This window comes from Pollicipes pollicipes, unplaced genomic scaffold (assembly GCF_011947565.3).
Source record: "Pollicipes pollicipes isolate AB1234 unplaced genomic scaffold, Ppol_2.1 Scaffold_3447;HRSCAF=4054_pilon_pilon_pilon, whole genome shotgun sequence".
Classification (NCBI taxonomy): domain Eukaryota; kingdom Metazoa; phylum Arthropoda; class Thecostraca; order Pollicipedomorpha; family Pollicipedidae; genus Pollicipes; species Pollicipes pollicipes.
Window position 1 is genome coordinate 17,048,363 of NW_023596297.1, and position 14,966 is coordinate 17,063,328.

The 14,966-nt window shown below is 55.6% G+C and overlaps 1 protein-coding gene across 2 annotated transcripts in view; it reads right to left on the reverse strand.

Annotated features, from left to right (window-relative positions):
* Nucleotides 1–14,966, reverse strand: part of LOC119091363 (PHD finger protein 10) — a 97,462-nt gene that overhangs the window by 20,738 nt on the left and 61,758 nt on the right. Inside the window, exon 11 of one of the 2 annotated variants that reach the window (XM_037214111.1) lies at nucleotides 8,095–9,218. The exons of the other annotated variant lie outside the window; for it this stretch is intronic. Within the exon in view, the coding sequence (XP_037070006.1) occupies nucleotides 9,094–9,218 (125 nt within the window). The 3' untranslated portion in view covers nucleotides 8,095–9,093. Of the gene's footprint in view, nucleotides 1–8,094; nucleotides 9,219–14,966 lie in introns of those variants that run through there. 2 annotated transcript variants of the gene reach the window in all.

Sequence of the window (14,966 nt, forward strand, 5' to 3'; positions counted from 1 at the left end):
AGCTTTCATAGTAAACATTTATGTTACGTCTAGCTTAATTGTGCACTTCTGATGCGGTGTATTGACCATTATGTACTTCTCATATTTCTGTACTTGCTCTATTTACTTTAACCAAGGAGCGCAGCAAATCACCGTCGGCCAGCACTTTTCAAGAACTAGGATGGAGATTAAAAACTATTGACGGCCTTTGGTCCTTGCTCCCAAATGTATGCTGTCAAAGGTTGGGTAATTGCCCTCTGCTGTCGTACTGCCTTCGACTGTCACTCGCGCATGACTGTACTGCAGTGGCTTATTCATCCGCTTTGAGGCAGAAAGACTGGTTTTGCCACCAAACCCATTAGCCGGCGGACATAATCAGGTTTTTCGTCAAGCACGGCAGTCTTTGCTTGATACGTGCAAATACATTCATCATGTCCAAATTCAAAGTATTGTAGCTAACTGAATGCATTTATAAATGAGTCATCTGATACTCGATATCAGTCCAAAAATAGCTAGGGCCTAACAACGGTGCCGCTATTTAAAGTCCCTTTTTCACTGTACAGCTGGAAAACGGCGACCCATACTCAAACTCAATCGGCACATCACCAAACCTTCTCGCCTGACCCATCGCCGTGTCCCCTTCGACCCGCCGCGTGGTACCACGTGACCCAGCAGCGAGTCCTCGCCGACCTTTCGACGCACTTTCCGACCTCACCGACACCAGCCGTCCGCAGTCGCGGGCAGCTGAGCCGACCCGGAAACACGCCACCGTGCCCGCCTCCCAGGCCGGACGGATTTATGGGGCTGACTGGGGATCGACCCGGCGCGTGCGCGCGGACGAGGTGCGGTGTCCGGGGGTGACGGGCCGTCCCGCTCGCCCGGGACCCCAGGGAATAGGCTCGGCACCCGTCGAAACGCGACAGTGATCGGGGACAGGCTGGCATGGAGTCGACAAGCGTAGGCTATTGTAGAGGAACGAGTCGTCCACTTTCGTGAGTCGCATGGTGCAGTGACGTCCCGGGAATAGAGAGCGAAAAACAGCCAACTTACGGTCAAATATTTTCACGCATCACAGCAGAGCTTTTGTTAAGCTGTCAGGATAATTGAAATGTCATGACGGCCAGGCTTCATTGTTATTATGCCTATGGGACATTGTAGCATACTATATGAACATGCAGAGTCAATCTCAGCCAGCTATGAATCATTCCTGAATGCTTCTACAATCTGCTTTTGATGTATGTAACCGGTAATAGTCACTAGCATCGCAATTTCTCACACTGGACACGCTCAAAGAAGCCGTAGCACGGCGGACGGGAAATCCAGATGACCGTACCCCGTCGTTGTGAACCCGACACAGGAGTGCTGGAGCCGCGCCGTCGGTGACACTGCTTCAGGGTCTCGACAATCTACACATGAGACAATTTTAGCGGGTCAAAAACGAGCACTCCGTTAAAAAACGAACTGACTCGGTGCGCAGAGGGCCGGGCATCGTCTTTATCAAACTGTCGTTGCATGGGTCGCTTGTTTGAGTGACGATGGAATCATAGCCCCCGCTAAACAAATATCGTGGTGCCGGCGCCGGCAAAACCAGGCACGTGAAAGCGAACTGTGGTGTGATCCACTACGACCTGTTCCCCAAATAGCATAAGGGGCTTGGAACGTACCATTCAGAGGCATCTCATGACTGGCGGGCCACTCGTGCTAGGGGTTCCCCTTTCCTGTCGAGTAGATACGACACAGGTGGGACTTGGACCCACGCGCGGGTATGTGATCCGCACACGTGGTGATGGGATTCGAGATCACCGCGTGGGAAATTCTCTGGGGGTGAGACCAACGTTCCAATTACAACAGCGTCAGAGCGGAGAGCCTGACTAAGTATCTGACGACTGCATACGCATGGCCGACTCGTGAGTTCACATCCTCGAAATAGCGGTCATGTAATGGTCAAGACTTAAGATCAGTCAATTCGCAGCTGCTGAGGGCCAATCGCTGAGGCTTGGCGCGGGTGGCCGCATGGCGGCGCTGTATGACAGTTATGTAACAATCATTCAGTATTGTACACTTTAGCTGAAGCACTCCTCTCATCTCGAATTGGCTTTGATACATGAATCACGATCGGGCATAAATCAGGATGTATAAGTCAGAATCAGAACATACGTAGAGATCATTCTAAATCAAGCCTGAAGTTTGCTGGTGGAGCTGGAAATAGCAAGAGCTTTGATCTCAACCAAAGATGGCCATGCGCAAACCATCTATCGACTTGGTAAATGTGTCGGTGTAGGCGTGATCGTCCTCTATGCGATTCTCAAGTGCTCGGCAACGGAAACGTGATGAGTAAATGGAAGAAGTGGTGAGAGCAGCGCTTTGATGTCAAGCCTGAAGTTTAAGCCACGTTTTGGAAAAAAACTAGCTTCTGCTTGTGGAAGTCCGCCGAAGTCGAATCGCATTATACATATATTATATCGCATTATACATATAGCTGTGATCCATGCCTTTGTGGTCCTCCCAACCGGACACGAGTACGTTCCATTGCTTTATCACTCTACGTTGAACAGCTGGCTCAACGTTGGGTGGATAGGAAAGACAAACTTAAAGAAGATGACCTACAATGCACGGACAGGGGTTCCAGAGCATACGAGCATAACAAATGAATCTAGAATCGATCGTCTTGTTCAAAAGTTCAAATGGGCAGGAACACCACCGATGAATGTCTGTATAAGTCAGGCAACCAAAGACTCGGCGAATGGAACTGCTGGGCCTCAGTAGATCTACAGACGACGCTTCGGTGAGAGCAGCGCTTTGCTGTCAAGCGCTTCTCTCTGACCAAAGAGCAGCGACACTCGCAAGCACCAACACCCCAGAGTCATGACTCTGGCCATGCAAGCGTGATCATTCTCCTTCTATGCGACACTCATATGCTCGGCAACGGAAAAGTGAACTGGGTAATTGGAAGAAGTGGTGAGAGCAGCGCTAATGTGAGTTCATGCTATAAACATGACGTATATAGCATGAGTTCAGCCGTTGGGGGAAATGAATCGAAGCCATGGGATATAGATATTGAGAAAACATAACGAGCAACAGACTTCACGTTGACATGACAACAATAGGTGTCAGAAACACGGTCCAGTTTATATCAACCGAAAAATGCTTACACTCCACGCGTGATGTCACCAGGCCATGTCACCAGGCCATGTACCATGTTACCACCAATGGCAGTCGTCCAAGCCAACTGGACCATTACTGATGGGGTCACAGTGTGCTTCAACACTTGCGGCTGACGTGTATTGTTACTGGACGACTAACGTCCAGCCCATGCATCCGACATCGCCAGCGGGACGTCGCCATCGTCTCCGACGCGGCGACTTCCGCATCAGCCTCCACAATGGTGCGGATGTAGGCCGGAGCGTGGTTCCGTCTCGATTTCATCAGCGCTCATAAACGGGTAACGAGCCCCCGACGACCGCGGGGCCCTAGGTCGCCCCCGGTGGGGCTGGAGCTGAGGGGATGGTCGCCAGCGGCTGGTCGAGGCCGCGCGGTGCATGTCATCGCTTTATGGCAGTTATCATCCGACGAGGAGAGGGATTAGGATGAGATCGCTTCCTTGAATTTACAAATTGGCTCTGAGGCATACGTTTGCTTGAAAAACAAAATAAATTCACGAGATCTTGCAATTTCGCTGATGCGTTAAATGCGACAAAGACTAGTGCGATAAAAAATGCGATGCGACACAGACTCACTGAGGATTAAGTAAACTATGCGCATTCATATATGTGAGATGTATGGGGCCGAGTGTCACCGCATTCGAAACTGATTCCGCAATTGAGACCTTTGACGATTGAACACAACAGGCACGTTATTTCATACATCAATCGGGTTCTACTCGGACTCATTGAAAAAAATATATCTGGTCTAGATTTGGATCCGCATTCAATTCTAACTGAATGTTTCGTAACTGGAGTAAAATGTCTTTAAATCTATGACCCAGATTCGGGATTAACGCTTCACAAAAATAAAACAAGGTTACGTAAGCTGTTAAAAATATATTCGCGAGGAACGTTATTTACCTAGATAAGACAGCTAAGACGTTAAAAAATATTACTATGTATCTCTATTCATCATTCTATATCTTCATTCTCCTGGTTTTTGACCGAGAAATGAAGTTATTAATACTACATTATCTATGACAATAAAACAAGACTCAAGTACGACTCGACATAACCCCGAACCAACACGTGACGTGGAAATGCTTGACATAAACACGAATTCAGATTCGAATTCGGACCTAGTCACAAGCTCAGATCCATGAAGCCATCACTTGGGCTCGAACTCAGGTTTTTGGACTGGGACGTGTGTTTGCCATACAAGTGGGCGGTTTGCCTTCAAGTTGAACGCATGTATATGACGGAAGCATACTCTCATCGGCAGCCGACTGGTTTATGTTAAAACCCTGTGCAAACCATGCGGAATGTTTGGTGCACACATGCGTCAGGCTCAAATAGAAAATACAGCCTACGTCTGCTCAGCCGGAGCTATCGCCTGCGGAGGTGCGCGTAGAAACAGGTTGCACGTGTTATGCTTGACTGTTGGCTTTTCAGAATTTTCTCGCTTTTGTCAGCTTTGCACCTTGATTTTCAGTAACTCAGCGTAGTATCGTGAAGAAGCAAGATATCAGGCCAATATTAAGATAGCACAAGGACCCAGAATCTTTATAGGAAAACAAGATAGCCCAGAGACTAATTCGCATAGCAGTGTTTGCATCTGGCAAGTTGACCATTGCTCAAAGGAAGGTTTACGTTATCTTATCAAACTGTACTTTCTCTGAAGTCACTGGCAAGGCTGACATTGAGCATGCGAGGCACACTTTATAGGAAAGGTGTCACCTAGCAGAAGGCTTCATGCAGGAATAACAGGATTTCTTCACTTGACGTGCCTGCATGAGGAAGGACATGGCTGTGGAAACGGTAAGTGTCGCGCGTAGCTCCTTCCATGATGGTGGTAGTCCGAATCCCGGCGTGGTTTAATGTTGGAGGACCAACTACCGTTTCTATAATTAGAAATCATCAAGCAGCAGGTACGACTTACTCTTAGCCTATTCCGAGGTTACGACCATTCGGGACTTGGATTCAATCCAGGAGTGAAGTGATTCATTTGCCAGGCGAATCAAGGTCCCACTCAGCGTCACCAATTTAAAGAAACGGCAACTCTGAGCCCGGACCCAACTCAAGCGAATGAAAGAGGATCAGACGCTTAGCAATATTGTGAAAACCTAGGGTTTGGACATAGTCTCTAACTCGAATGGAAAGTAATATAGATTTCAGCACGCGAAACGCGCAGCGACTCTGATCTGTTTAATCTCGGACGGGTTTATCCTAATTTCCCTGTTATGTGCTCCCTTTAGACTCAGTCAGGCTTATTTAGCTTCGCCATGGGCCGCAATCAGCGTTGGGCATCCCCTCATGTAATTTTATCCAATTGCATGCGCGGATAACCTCCTTTTCTGTGAGAAGCAAACCGCGGAATGGAAAAGGATGCGAAAAGAAAAAGGTAAGAGGAGCAAAGGCGAAAGCAACAAATAATGAAAGCTTTAAAAATCTGAAGCCAGTGGCTGATGCGCAGCCTCCCACTACGGGTCCTCCCAATGTTACGTGCTATTCGAAATGTTTTTCTTGTAAATAAAAATTAATATAAGTATAAGATGCTACAGTAATGATGCTTAACTGAAACAAAAGTCTGCTGAAACAGCACCACTCGCTGTTCTTTGCCAACCCATTTTTCAATAGCATTATGGTTATTATTTCTGCCACTTTTCAAATCCTTGAGCCTTACAAACTTGTTCAGGCTTGTGCAGCATGATCGTTGGACCAGCCTCAAAACAAAAGCAGGATTGATGGAAACACTAGTGCCACCAAAGCTGCGACTGCAGCGACGACAGTGTAATCACGTTAACGGACTAACCATGGCTGAATGCCACCCAAAGCCGTTCATCCTCTCGCGAAGGCCGCCCGTCGCCATGGCCACGTTGATCGCCATGTATCCGGTACGCCTCCGCGCTCTGTTACAGGCAGACTCTGCCCCTGCTGCTGCTACTGTCCAGCGCCGCCGCCTGCCCGCCCGGCCTCGGCCTCGGTCTCGGCCAGCTCAACGACGACATGCTGGCGCCGGAGCCGGCCGCCGGCGGGCCGCGGCCACAGCACAAGCTGCTGGCGTGGGTTTACCAGCCGGACCCGACGCGCGGCGGCCTGCTGGCTGACGCGCTCTGGCCGCCGGGCGCGGCCGGCTGGCCCGAGGTGCCCTTCTACCTGGCCTCGGACGCCGACGAGGGCGTGCGCGAGGCCTGGGAACACGGCCGACGGCACTGGGAGCACCACACCTGCATCCGCTTCAGGTAGGCGAGGCCGAGCCGCCAGCGGTTCAGCTGTGATTACCACACTCGCACAGGCCAGAAGGACAACAAAGCCGTCCGAGTTTCGGTTGCGCGAGGCTAATTCTGTGGACGGTTGGGTAGAAGCAGTCAGATCCATCTCATATGATTTGAGGTTGGATGAGCCCAGTGCTGGGTATAACTCGGCAGGATGGGTAGAATGTTTGGGCACCGATTAGCAAAAGAGGCTTTCAGAGATCTGGGCGCGCAATTTGCTCGCCCAGATCCTTGCGTTACGCACATTCGACCAAGTTATTTTTGTCTCACGACGCCACCGAGACACCATAGCAGCATGCCCAACCGAGCGTGACTCCGTCCCGATCCGGGCCCGCCGGCAGGGAGGTGGAGCACGACTCGTGGGTCAACTGCAGCCATCCCAGCCGCCAGCCGGTGGTCTGCGTGCAGGGCTCGCCCGACGGCTGCTACTCGGCCGTAGGTCGGCAGCAGCTGCCGTCGCGCCGCCGGCCCGGCTGGCTGCGGCCGCAGGTCCTCAACCTCGACCCCAACATGTGCAAGCAGACGTCGGTGATCCACGAGATCGGCCACACGGTCGGCCTGGCGCACGAGATGTCGCGGCCGGCGGCGCGCCGCCAGCTCAGCGTGAACTTCCACCACATGCGCCTGTCGCGCCACCTCTGGGCACAGTCGCAAGTGTGCGATCTGACGGCGCCGCGCGTGCCGTACGACTTCCTCTCCATCATGCACTACGGCACGTTCGCCGGCAGCCGCGACGGCAACGCCGTGTTCGTGACGCGCAATCCGCTGCACCAGCACCTCGTCGACCACAACGACGACGTGCGCTTCGTGCCGGGTCTGCCGACGCTGTCGCACCTGGACCGCTACGTCATCAACACCGAGTACGGCTGCGTGCGACTATGGGCGCGGCGGCGCTGCGGCGGCCGCGCGGCGCCCTGTCAGAACCTCGGCTACATGGGCGCCGGCTGCCGCTGTCTGTGCCCTCGCAGCCACGGCGGCGCGCGTTGCCAGACGACGGTCGGACCGCCGTTCCCGGCGCCGCGCTGCCTGCGCGCCGTGCGGCGGCCGGCTGCCTTTAGGCTGGGCGCCGCCGGCCTGGCCGTGCGCCACGAGTACCGGCCCGAGTCGTGCACGTTGCTGCTGCGCGGTCCGGCCGGCACGCAAGCGCGCGCCTCCGTCGACGCCGCCACCTACTTGGCGCAGGCGCTGGCCGGCGTCGCGTTCGAGCGGCTGGCGCGCGACGCGTGCAGCCTCGGCCTGTCGGTGCTGGTGCTGCCCGGCGCCGCCGGCGACGGCCGCACCGAGTGTGCCGACGCGCTGGCCGCCGCACCCGGCCGCGCGCTGCGGGTGCCGCACCGCAACGCCACGCTCTACGTGCGCCTGTACCAGGTGAGCAGCCGGCTGGGAGTCGCGCTGCGCCGCGTGCACGTGCGCGTCACGTTCGACGCCGACGCCGGCGCGCTGCTGCGCGTGCGCCGCGTCAACCGCGCCGCCCGCGTGCTGCGAGTGCTGGGCGCGTACCCGCGCCGGCTTCACGACCTCCTAGCTGATCAATACGGCGGTGGCAGCACGGGGAGACCAGGCGTCAGCGCCCCCGCTGTGCGAACGTCGCCCAACCCCGCCGCAGTCGCCGCCGCCCTGCTTGCGCTGGTCGTACGCTGGTCGTAGCGGAGGCCGACGCCCGATCCTGTGTTGTTGTCGTGTTTGAATATAGCGTGTCCGGAGCAGCGTTTATTACAAAAGTGGTCCAAACGAAGTCCGCGGGACTGGAGCTAGAGTGCAGGAGACAACCACCGAACGATAGTTGGGCCCACCACGAGTGCACTATAGAGTCTACCTCACACCGCACACTGCACATCTCCAATGAACGCGGGTCCGAGACAAACACACGACACTGAGAAACTTAATACTATGCTTTCCACCGACCTCGAAGATCCCCTCCATGGCCGAAGTCTACATGCCATGGAGGAAACGGCCTCCCTCAAACAGTGGCGATGTTTGCTGAATTTCAACACGGCCTCCACTTTTTGTGCAGCTCAAATCATCTCCGCGCCGCTGAATCTTTGCGAACATCGCAACTTCTTGAAGGCCAGTCAAAGCCCGACCACAAAGGCGGGCACCAAAACACGGCGCCGTGTCCTCTCACAGATTGCGCGGGCGCGATCAATGTCGGCTTCGGAGCCGCTGACTGGGCAGGCCTCCGTTCACGACACCAAAGCCCCGCCACGCTAGGCTGAGCCCTGTGTAAGGCCTCAGTGCCGGCGCCGACGCCGGCGTCAAAACTCTCAGTCCCTGGAATGCGGCGGTGCCCACACGCGAACGCTCCAAAAGCCGTCGGTGACTCTAGATCAGGCGAGAATCCGTTCTAAAACGAGCGACGGGTCACGGTCCGTTGAAGAATCCTTGGAAGACGGCCGTGGGTTTCACTGAATGTTGGCGCTGTCTTCGCAGACTACGTGAATGGATCTGAATGACCCAGGCTCGCCCACGCAGTCTCTGAATATATGTGGCAGCTGTGGCCACCGGCGTGCTTCTCCGACCAGTGGTCGCCAGCTCCCGCCTGACAGCGCACTCCCAGTGCTAGTGCACAATCGCGTCCGCCCGCTGATCACTGCACCGTGCCGCCGGCAACGGCACCGCAGCAGCGCCACCTGCGTCCGCCGACTGCGCCACCTGCGTGGGCCTGCGGCGCCGCAAGCCGGGCCCGGCGGCGCCCTCTACACCACACGGCCGGTGCGGAGCTGGCCGGCGTTCTTCAGGTTCTGCTTCATCGTCTGCTGCCGCTTCTCCTGACAGTCGTGGCAGACGAACGCGGCGCCGAAGCCCAGGCTCTCGATGCATTCTGGAAGGGGAGCGACGCATGTCAAAAGCGAACGGGGACAGTTCGTCGCATGACGCGAACGTCTGCATGCTGACTACACGAACGTACATGCCCACAAATGACCGCGGGAAGGAGGTTTACAAGTTACATCACTGACCATACCTAGATGCAAAACGCAGGGGTCATTTCGGCTATTGCTTGGTAGTAGAAGCGACCCAACAGCAGTGAATAGTGAAGCCATTAATGATAACATCACTGATCGGGCCGCATTCCATGCAATTGCCCGAAGGTAAGCACGGGAACGGGCCTCACGGGCCACAGTTCGAAGAACCCTGTATAAGCAGGCCAGCGTCCTACCGTCCCTGTCATGTCAGGTCACATACCCCTCCCGGTTCACCCGCCTACAGTCCCCGCCCCTCACGTCAGGTCACCGTTCTACAGTCCCTGTCACGTAAGGTGACATACCCCTCCCGGTTCACACGCCTACTGTCACTGCCCGTCACGTCACGTCACCGTCCAATAGTCCCTGTCACGTCAAGTCACAGACTCCTCCCGGGTTACCGTCCGACAGTCTCCATCGCGTCAGGTCAGGTCACAGTCCAACAACCACTGTCACATCAGGTTAGGTCACAGACCCCGAGCATCACCGACCGCCCCGCCCTGAGCAGTTAGCGGTCATCGCTCTCGAGCGGTGCGCAGTAGGACCAACTATATACGGGGAACCGGTTCGTATCGATTCCATCGCTCGATTCCGCGCCCGCGGACAGCATCTCAGCGACGCCATGAATTCACTGGGGCAGGGCAGCGCCCGCGCTCGGAACTAACGAGGCCAGTGCCAGGATCATTTGATCACGCTCGGAGCCAGATCGCCTTTAATGGCGCACGATGCCCCGCGCCGCCGGCGCAAGTCACTGCCAGGGGGCTGTGGCGTATTCGTCTCTGAGAAGCCTGCGCTTGGCGCCAGCTTTACAGAGCGGAGGATTGGTGCCGCTTCACAACCTTCGCGGACTCCCGGTTGTCATTATCACGAGGGCTGTGCACGTGACCACCACTGCTTGTGGCTGCTCCAATCTGACGGCAATAAACGCAGCCGGCTTGTCTTCCGCGCGCACACTGTAACGGTTATTAATACGCATACCAAGAAACACGGAAGGGCCCGTGACTAGACACACAGTTGATAAATAATATTAGCAATTTCCCCTGACACTATATGGCACGCCAAAATGTTGAAAGCAGCCAGCGTCGCAAAGCAGCCAGTAAGTCTTATGACCAGGAAACTGGGTTATAACACGTACTGGTTGAGAAATTCCGCACTAACGGAGACAGCTGATGGTGGTATAAGCAATGTGAAAGGTAATAAGAAGTAATTGGCACGCACTCTAGCGAATGTCGAAAGCTTGCAAGTGGCATATCAACCAGTAAGCTTTCACAAATTTCAGTCCAGACAAATCTTGCATTAAAATGTCCGTCAGCTCAATGCGTAAGGCTTCCACAGAACTGTCCATATTTGGCCATATCGTGTTTCCAAATGGATTTATGAATGTTGGACGCGTGTTAAGATGTTCCTTTCCCCTGCAGGACGTTCTGGTTGTCAGAAGCAGCTTCTCTGACCTCAGATCGGAGCAGATCGGGTCGAGTCGGGTCGGGTCGGGCATATCCGGTCGGATTATTCCACCAGCGAACGATAGATACTGCGGGGCCCATTGGACGTGCTAGGTTCGCAGCCAGGTGACCATAAAATAGACTATAGAATAGTTACTAGCCCGCGCGCATAATCGGTAGAAGAGGACATCACGGACATCTGGGGAGACGAGCGTACCTGGGCGCACTGATCTAACCTTGGCGCATTCGGAGCCGTGACGAGGCAGGATCTCGGGCGCCACAAGGGCAGCCGACTGCCAATAACACCGACAGCCCAGTTCGGGGTCGGCCAGGAATCCCGCACGGAAAACAGGAACGGCCCAGAGCCCGACCGTTGAACCGCGTCATGCCAAACTGGACAGGCGGCGCTTTTTGTGGCCTGAGGACGGGACCGCTGTCCGTCTCTGGCTGCCGAGTCGTCTTCGTCTCGGTGACCCGTGCTGGACCCATTGGCCGGTGAGGGGTCATCGCACCGGCCGCCCGGCTTCTCCACGGGAGGCGCCCAGTCCGACAGCGCCGGTCAACGATCCGATCGGGTGGAGCGCCCGGCGGTGCACATTAGGAGGGGTCATTCTCTGCCGCGCGAGCACGCCCCGGACGGCGTCCGAGCGGTCAGACAGGGCCGCCGGCGGCGGGGGCCTCCTGCCCGGCCCCGCGCCCACCTCGACCCCGGGGGAGGTCAGAGCCCCGGCAGGGTCGCCAGCCGCCGAAGGTCACGGCACAGAGGCGGCGCCTCCCCGGGCTTCGCCGCCGCCGATGCCAGGGGAGGCCCGGCGCGCCAAGGTGAACCGGTGTCATCTGCCGACGGCGGCGGGCCCGGCGGCGGACAGCGGAAGGACGCGGCCTCCTCCGCCTCCGCCACACACGGCCCTACACCAGACGGGATCTATATGGGGTCCCGCCCGCCAGCCAGCCGGCACAGGCCGGGGACGGGCGGCGGCGCGGAGGCACGCATCGCAGGCGCGGGGCCGGCACAGAACCGGCTGCCGACCTCGTGGTGGCGCGAGAATAGTGAGGAAGGTTGCCATAGGGCGGTCGATTCATACAGGTGGATATAAGCTTAGCGTCCGCATCCGCTCTTTCTGGGCTGACTAATCCGCATACTTGCCAAGGGCATAGAACCGTAGGAAAAAGTGGGAAGCCGAACCTCATGTTCCTAATCAAAAGCCGATTAATTCCCCGTACCGTCATGGCGCCGCTGTTAAGTCTCCACCAAAAACGGAGGGCTAGTGCCACCCCTCTTCCCTAAGCCTATAATGAATGTACAACACCAACCTGCCCGAACACTGTGAAGTACGTGGGTCAGTGAGCTGATACTGCGTGAGTGAGACAACGCAGGACATTTTCACACATGCCTTTACACAAAGATTGATACGCGACACATATGGAAACATTCCGATCGAGTTCATCTGATCGCGAGCTACGCCCATATCGAACCATGTGTCACGTAAGAAAACAATCACCATCCCCCAATAGCTCAACAGTAGGCGGTGAAAGCGTGCGGGATATAAGCGACCAGCTCGCGTGGGAACGTTAGTACACGCGCTGTGTGCTCAGAGCTTGCCACTCCTCCCATAACTAATTGAGCTTCCTAGCCATAATGAGACCAATCATGTGCCGCTAATGAAGAAAACAGAACAAACACGCGCCACTGTACGCATGCAACTTTCTATCAGTTAATGCTGTTCGATCGGGCGGCAGTTGGGTCGACGCCAGCCGGATTAGCGTACGAGGCGTAACTGGTCCGCCGGTCGAGAGCACCCCGTGGTGGTAGGAATCTGCAGTCCTGCTGTCAGCCGCTGCCCATGTCACCAGTTGGCTTCCGGCTTCAGGGATGCCAAGGCTAAACTCTCGCAGAAATGCACGTTGATGTAAGAGAAACGCTCCTGTTGGGTAAGCCAGGGTAGCTATGTGAGAGGATGAGACAATCATTGCACTAATCAGTGCGAAAGCCTATCGATCATTGCTAAGCCCCCCCCCCCCCCCGAGTACCACATGTGTTGTCGGCTTCAAGTTACAAGTTGAGTCCACCGACAGTCGCACGCGACTAGCCATCCGGGATTTCACTGTCGTCAACTATCGGTACACTGCACTGCAGTGAACATATGCCGTTGTGTGCTGCATGAATCAGTCGGAATGATCGTCTGGGTAAGGGGATGGTGCATCTATCACACCTAGCTGATAGCTCTCCTCTCACTGAAACCAGATTGCACCGGCCGACCTGAACTCCAACAGCTGCCGAGGCACCCACACGTTACGCGGCGGGTTGGGCGGGAGGAATGCGACAGCGCAGGGCTTGACTCGCGTTTGGTGCTAGGCGCGGGCCGCGCATCGAGAGCGCGGTCCCCACAGCAGGCTCCCGGCGGCTCCTGCCGAACGCCCCGTACTTATCCAGACCATTAATGAAGCGGAAACGTACGTGCTGCATACCATGCTGCCGACATGAGCACAGGAAAACAGCCCTAGTCAGAGATGTCCTCACCAAGAACGGAGAGTGCAGCAATTTGTGCAGGCACAAGATCGCGATCACGCAATGCCCGTGTACCAGTGTTTGAAAGTCCTCAGACATGAAAAATGATGAAGCCTCGAAGCATTGTTTTAAAACACGTGCCTATCGCCACGCGAACAACCCAACACTATTGACCTTTTTGTAGTGGGCATGACATTGGGAGAACTGAAGGCTGGTGAAAACATCACTATTAATTACGCCGTTTCACGGCCATCTGTAATGGCACGTTCCAGACAGAGGCGCGCGCAGCAAGGACGGTGTGGTAATTGATACCCCGGGGGCTGACGTCGCGGAGCGGTGCTGCCTGGCGCGCCAGCGGTCTACAAAACATGCCCCTCCGCGTCAGGGGAAATTGCCCGACTCTCGTCCGATGAGCGTGAGTGAAGTCTGCCCCTCCGGCACCCCTGCAGCGGATGTTTTCCCTTCCCAGCGCCAGCGATACCGCGACAGCCTGGTCATGAGACTTCCACCAGCGTGTGGATACGTCTGTTCTCTCGGATGCATGAGGTTGCGCCATAAATCGCCTAAAAAGACCTCTGATTGAGGTTCCACGATGTGACAAGCGTGCAGAAAAGCAATTATGAAGATAAGATGGCGCCAGTAAACCTCCGCTAGCCATTGGAGGCCTCTGTTCCGACCAGTGAGAGTCCGAGCCGTTCTGGGCAAAAAGTAGATGGTGTGCACCGTTGCCATAATGGAATTCTTAGGGAAATACTGGGGGTCTCGTACAGACAATGCCCAAGCGATTTTAATCTTTTGACCAGCCCCAGCCCATTTTGTACGATCAGGTTGCAAGCTCACTCCTAGGCACTGCTTCATCAGAAGGATATACGCTGCTCAACTTAACGCAGCCTCTTTGCAGCACGTCTCTCACTGTTGTATTAAGAATTGGAGACGTGCAGCACTGGCCATATCGTTCCATGCGTTCACGCTTGTTTTCCACGATGTCAGTCACAAAAACCAACCAGAAGTGTCCACACCTGAACAGCCACGGTCCAAACGAAACGTTGACACAGCTGGAACTGCATGGCACAATCGCGAAGTGCAAACACATGCATTCATTTCTTGCGGACGCACAGACCCTCCGCGCCGCCACGTCACCGCGCTGCGATTTCAGACTTAACTTTAAGGAGCCAAACCAGCATTCGTCACCTCCAAAGAACTAAACTGGCACTCGTCACCACATCAGCCCCTGCTCCAATCAGCGCTGTCGTTTGTTTCACATCATCCCCGAGCAGACGGCGAGGAGCAGACAGCACAAACCAAGCTGCTACTGCAACATCACTTCGTCTCGTCGCAGCGCTGCTGGACTTCTGCGCGGGCCGGCGACCAGCCGGCGCTGCCCTCACGCACCCGGCCCGACGCCGGCCGGACGCCGCCGCACAGCTCTCACCTCACCCAGCCGACCGTAGCCTGAACGGAGCGCCGTTCAAGGCCTCACGTCGGCATTTTATTTTTTAAAGGGCTGCACACATCAGCCTGCGCTAATCACGTCAGCGGCTTGTGCAGACATTCCCATCCAACCGCCGCCTCAGTGGGTAACGCTGAAGGGCGCATAGCAACGCCGCTTCGAACCGCGCTACGCGAGAGCCGACGGCTCGTCCAAGGTCCGCGCCACA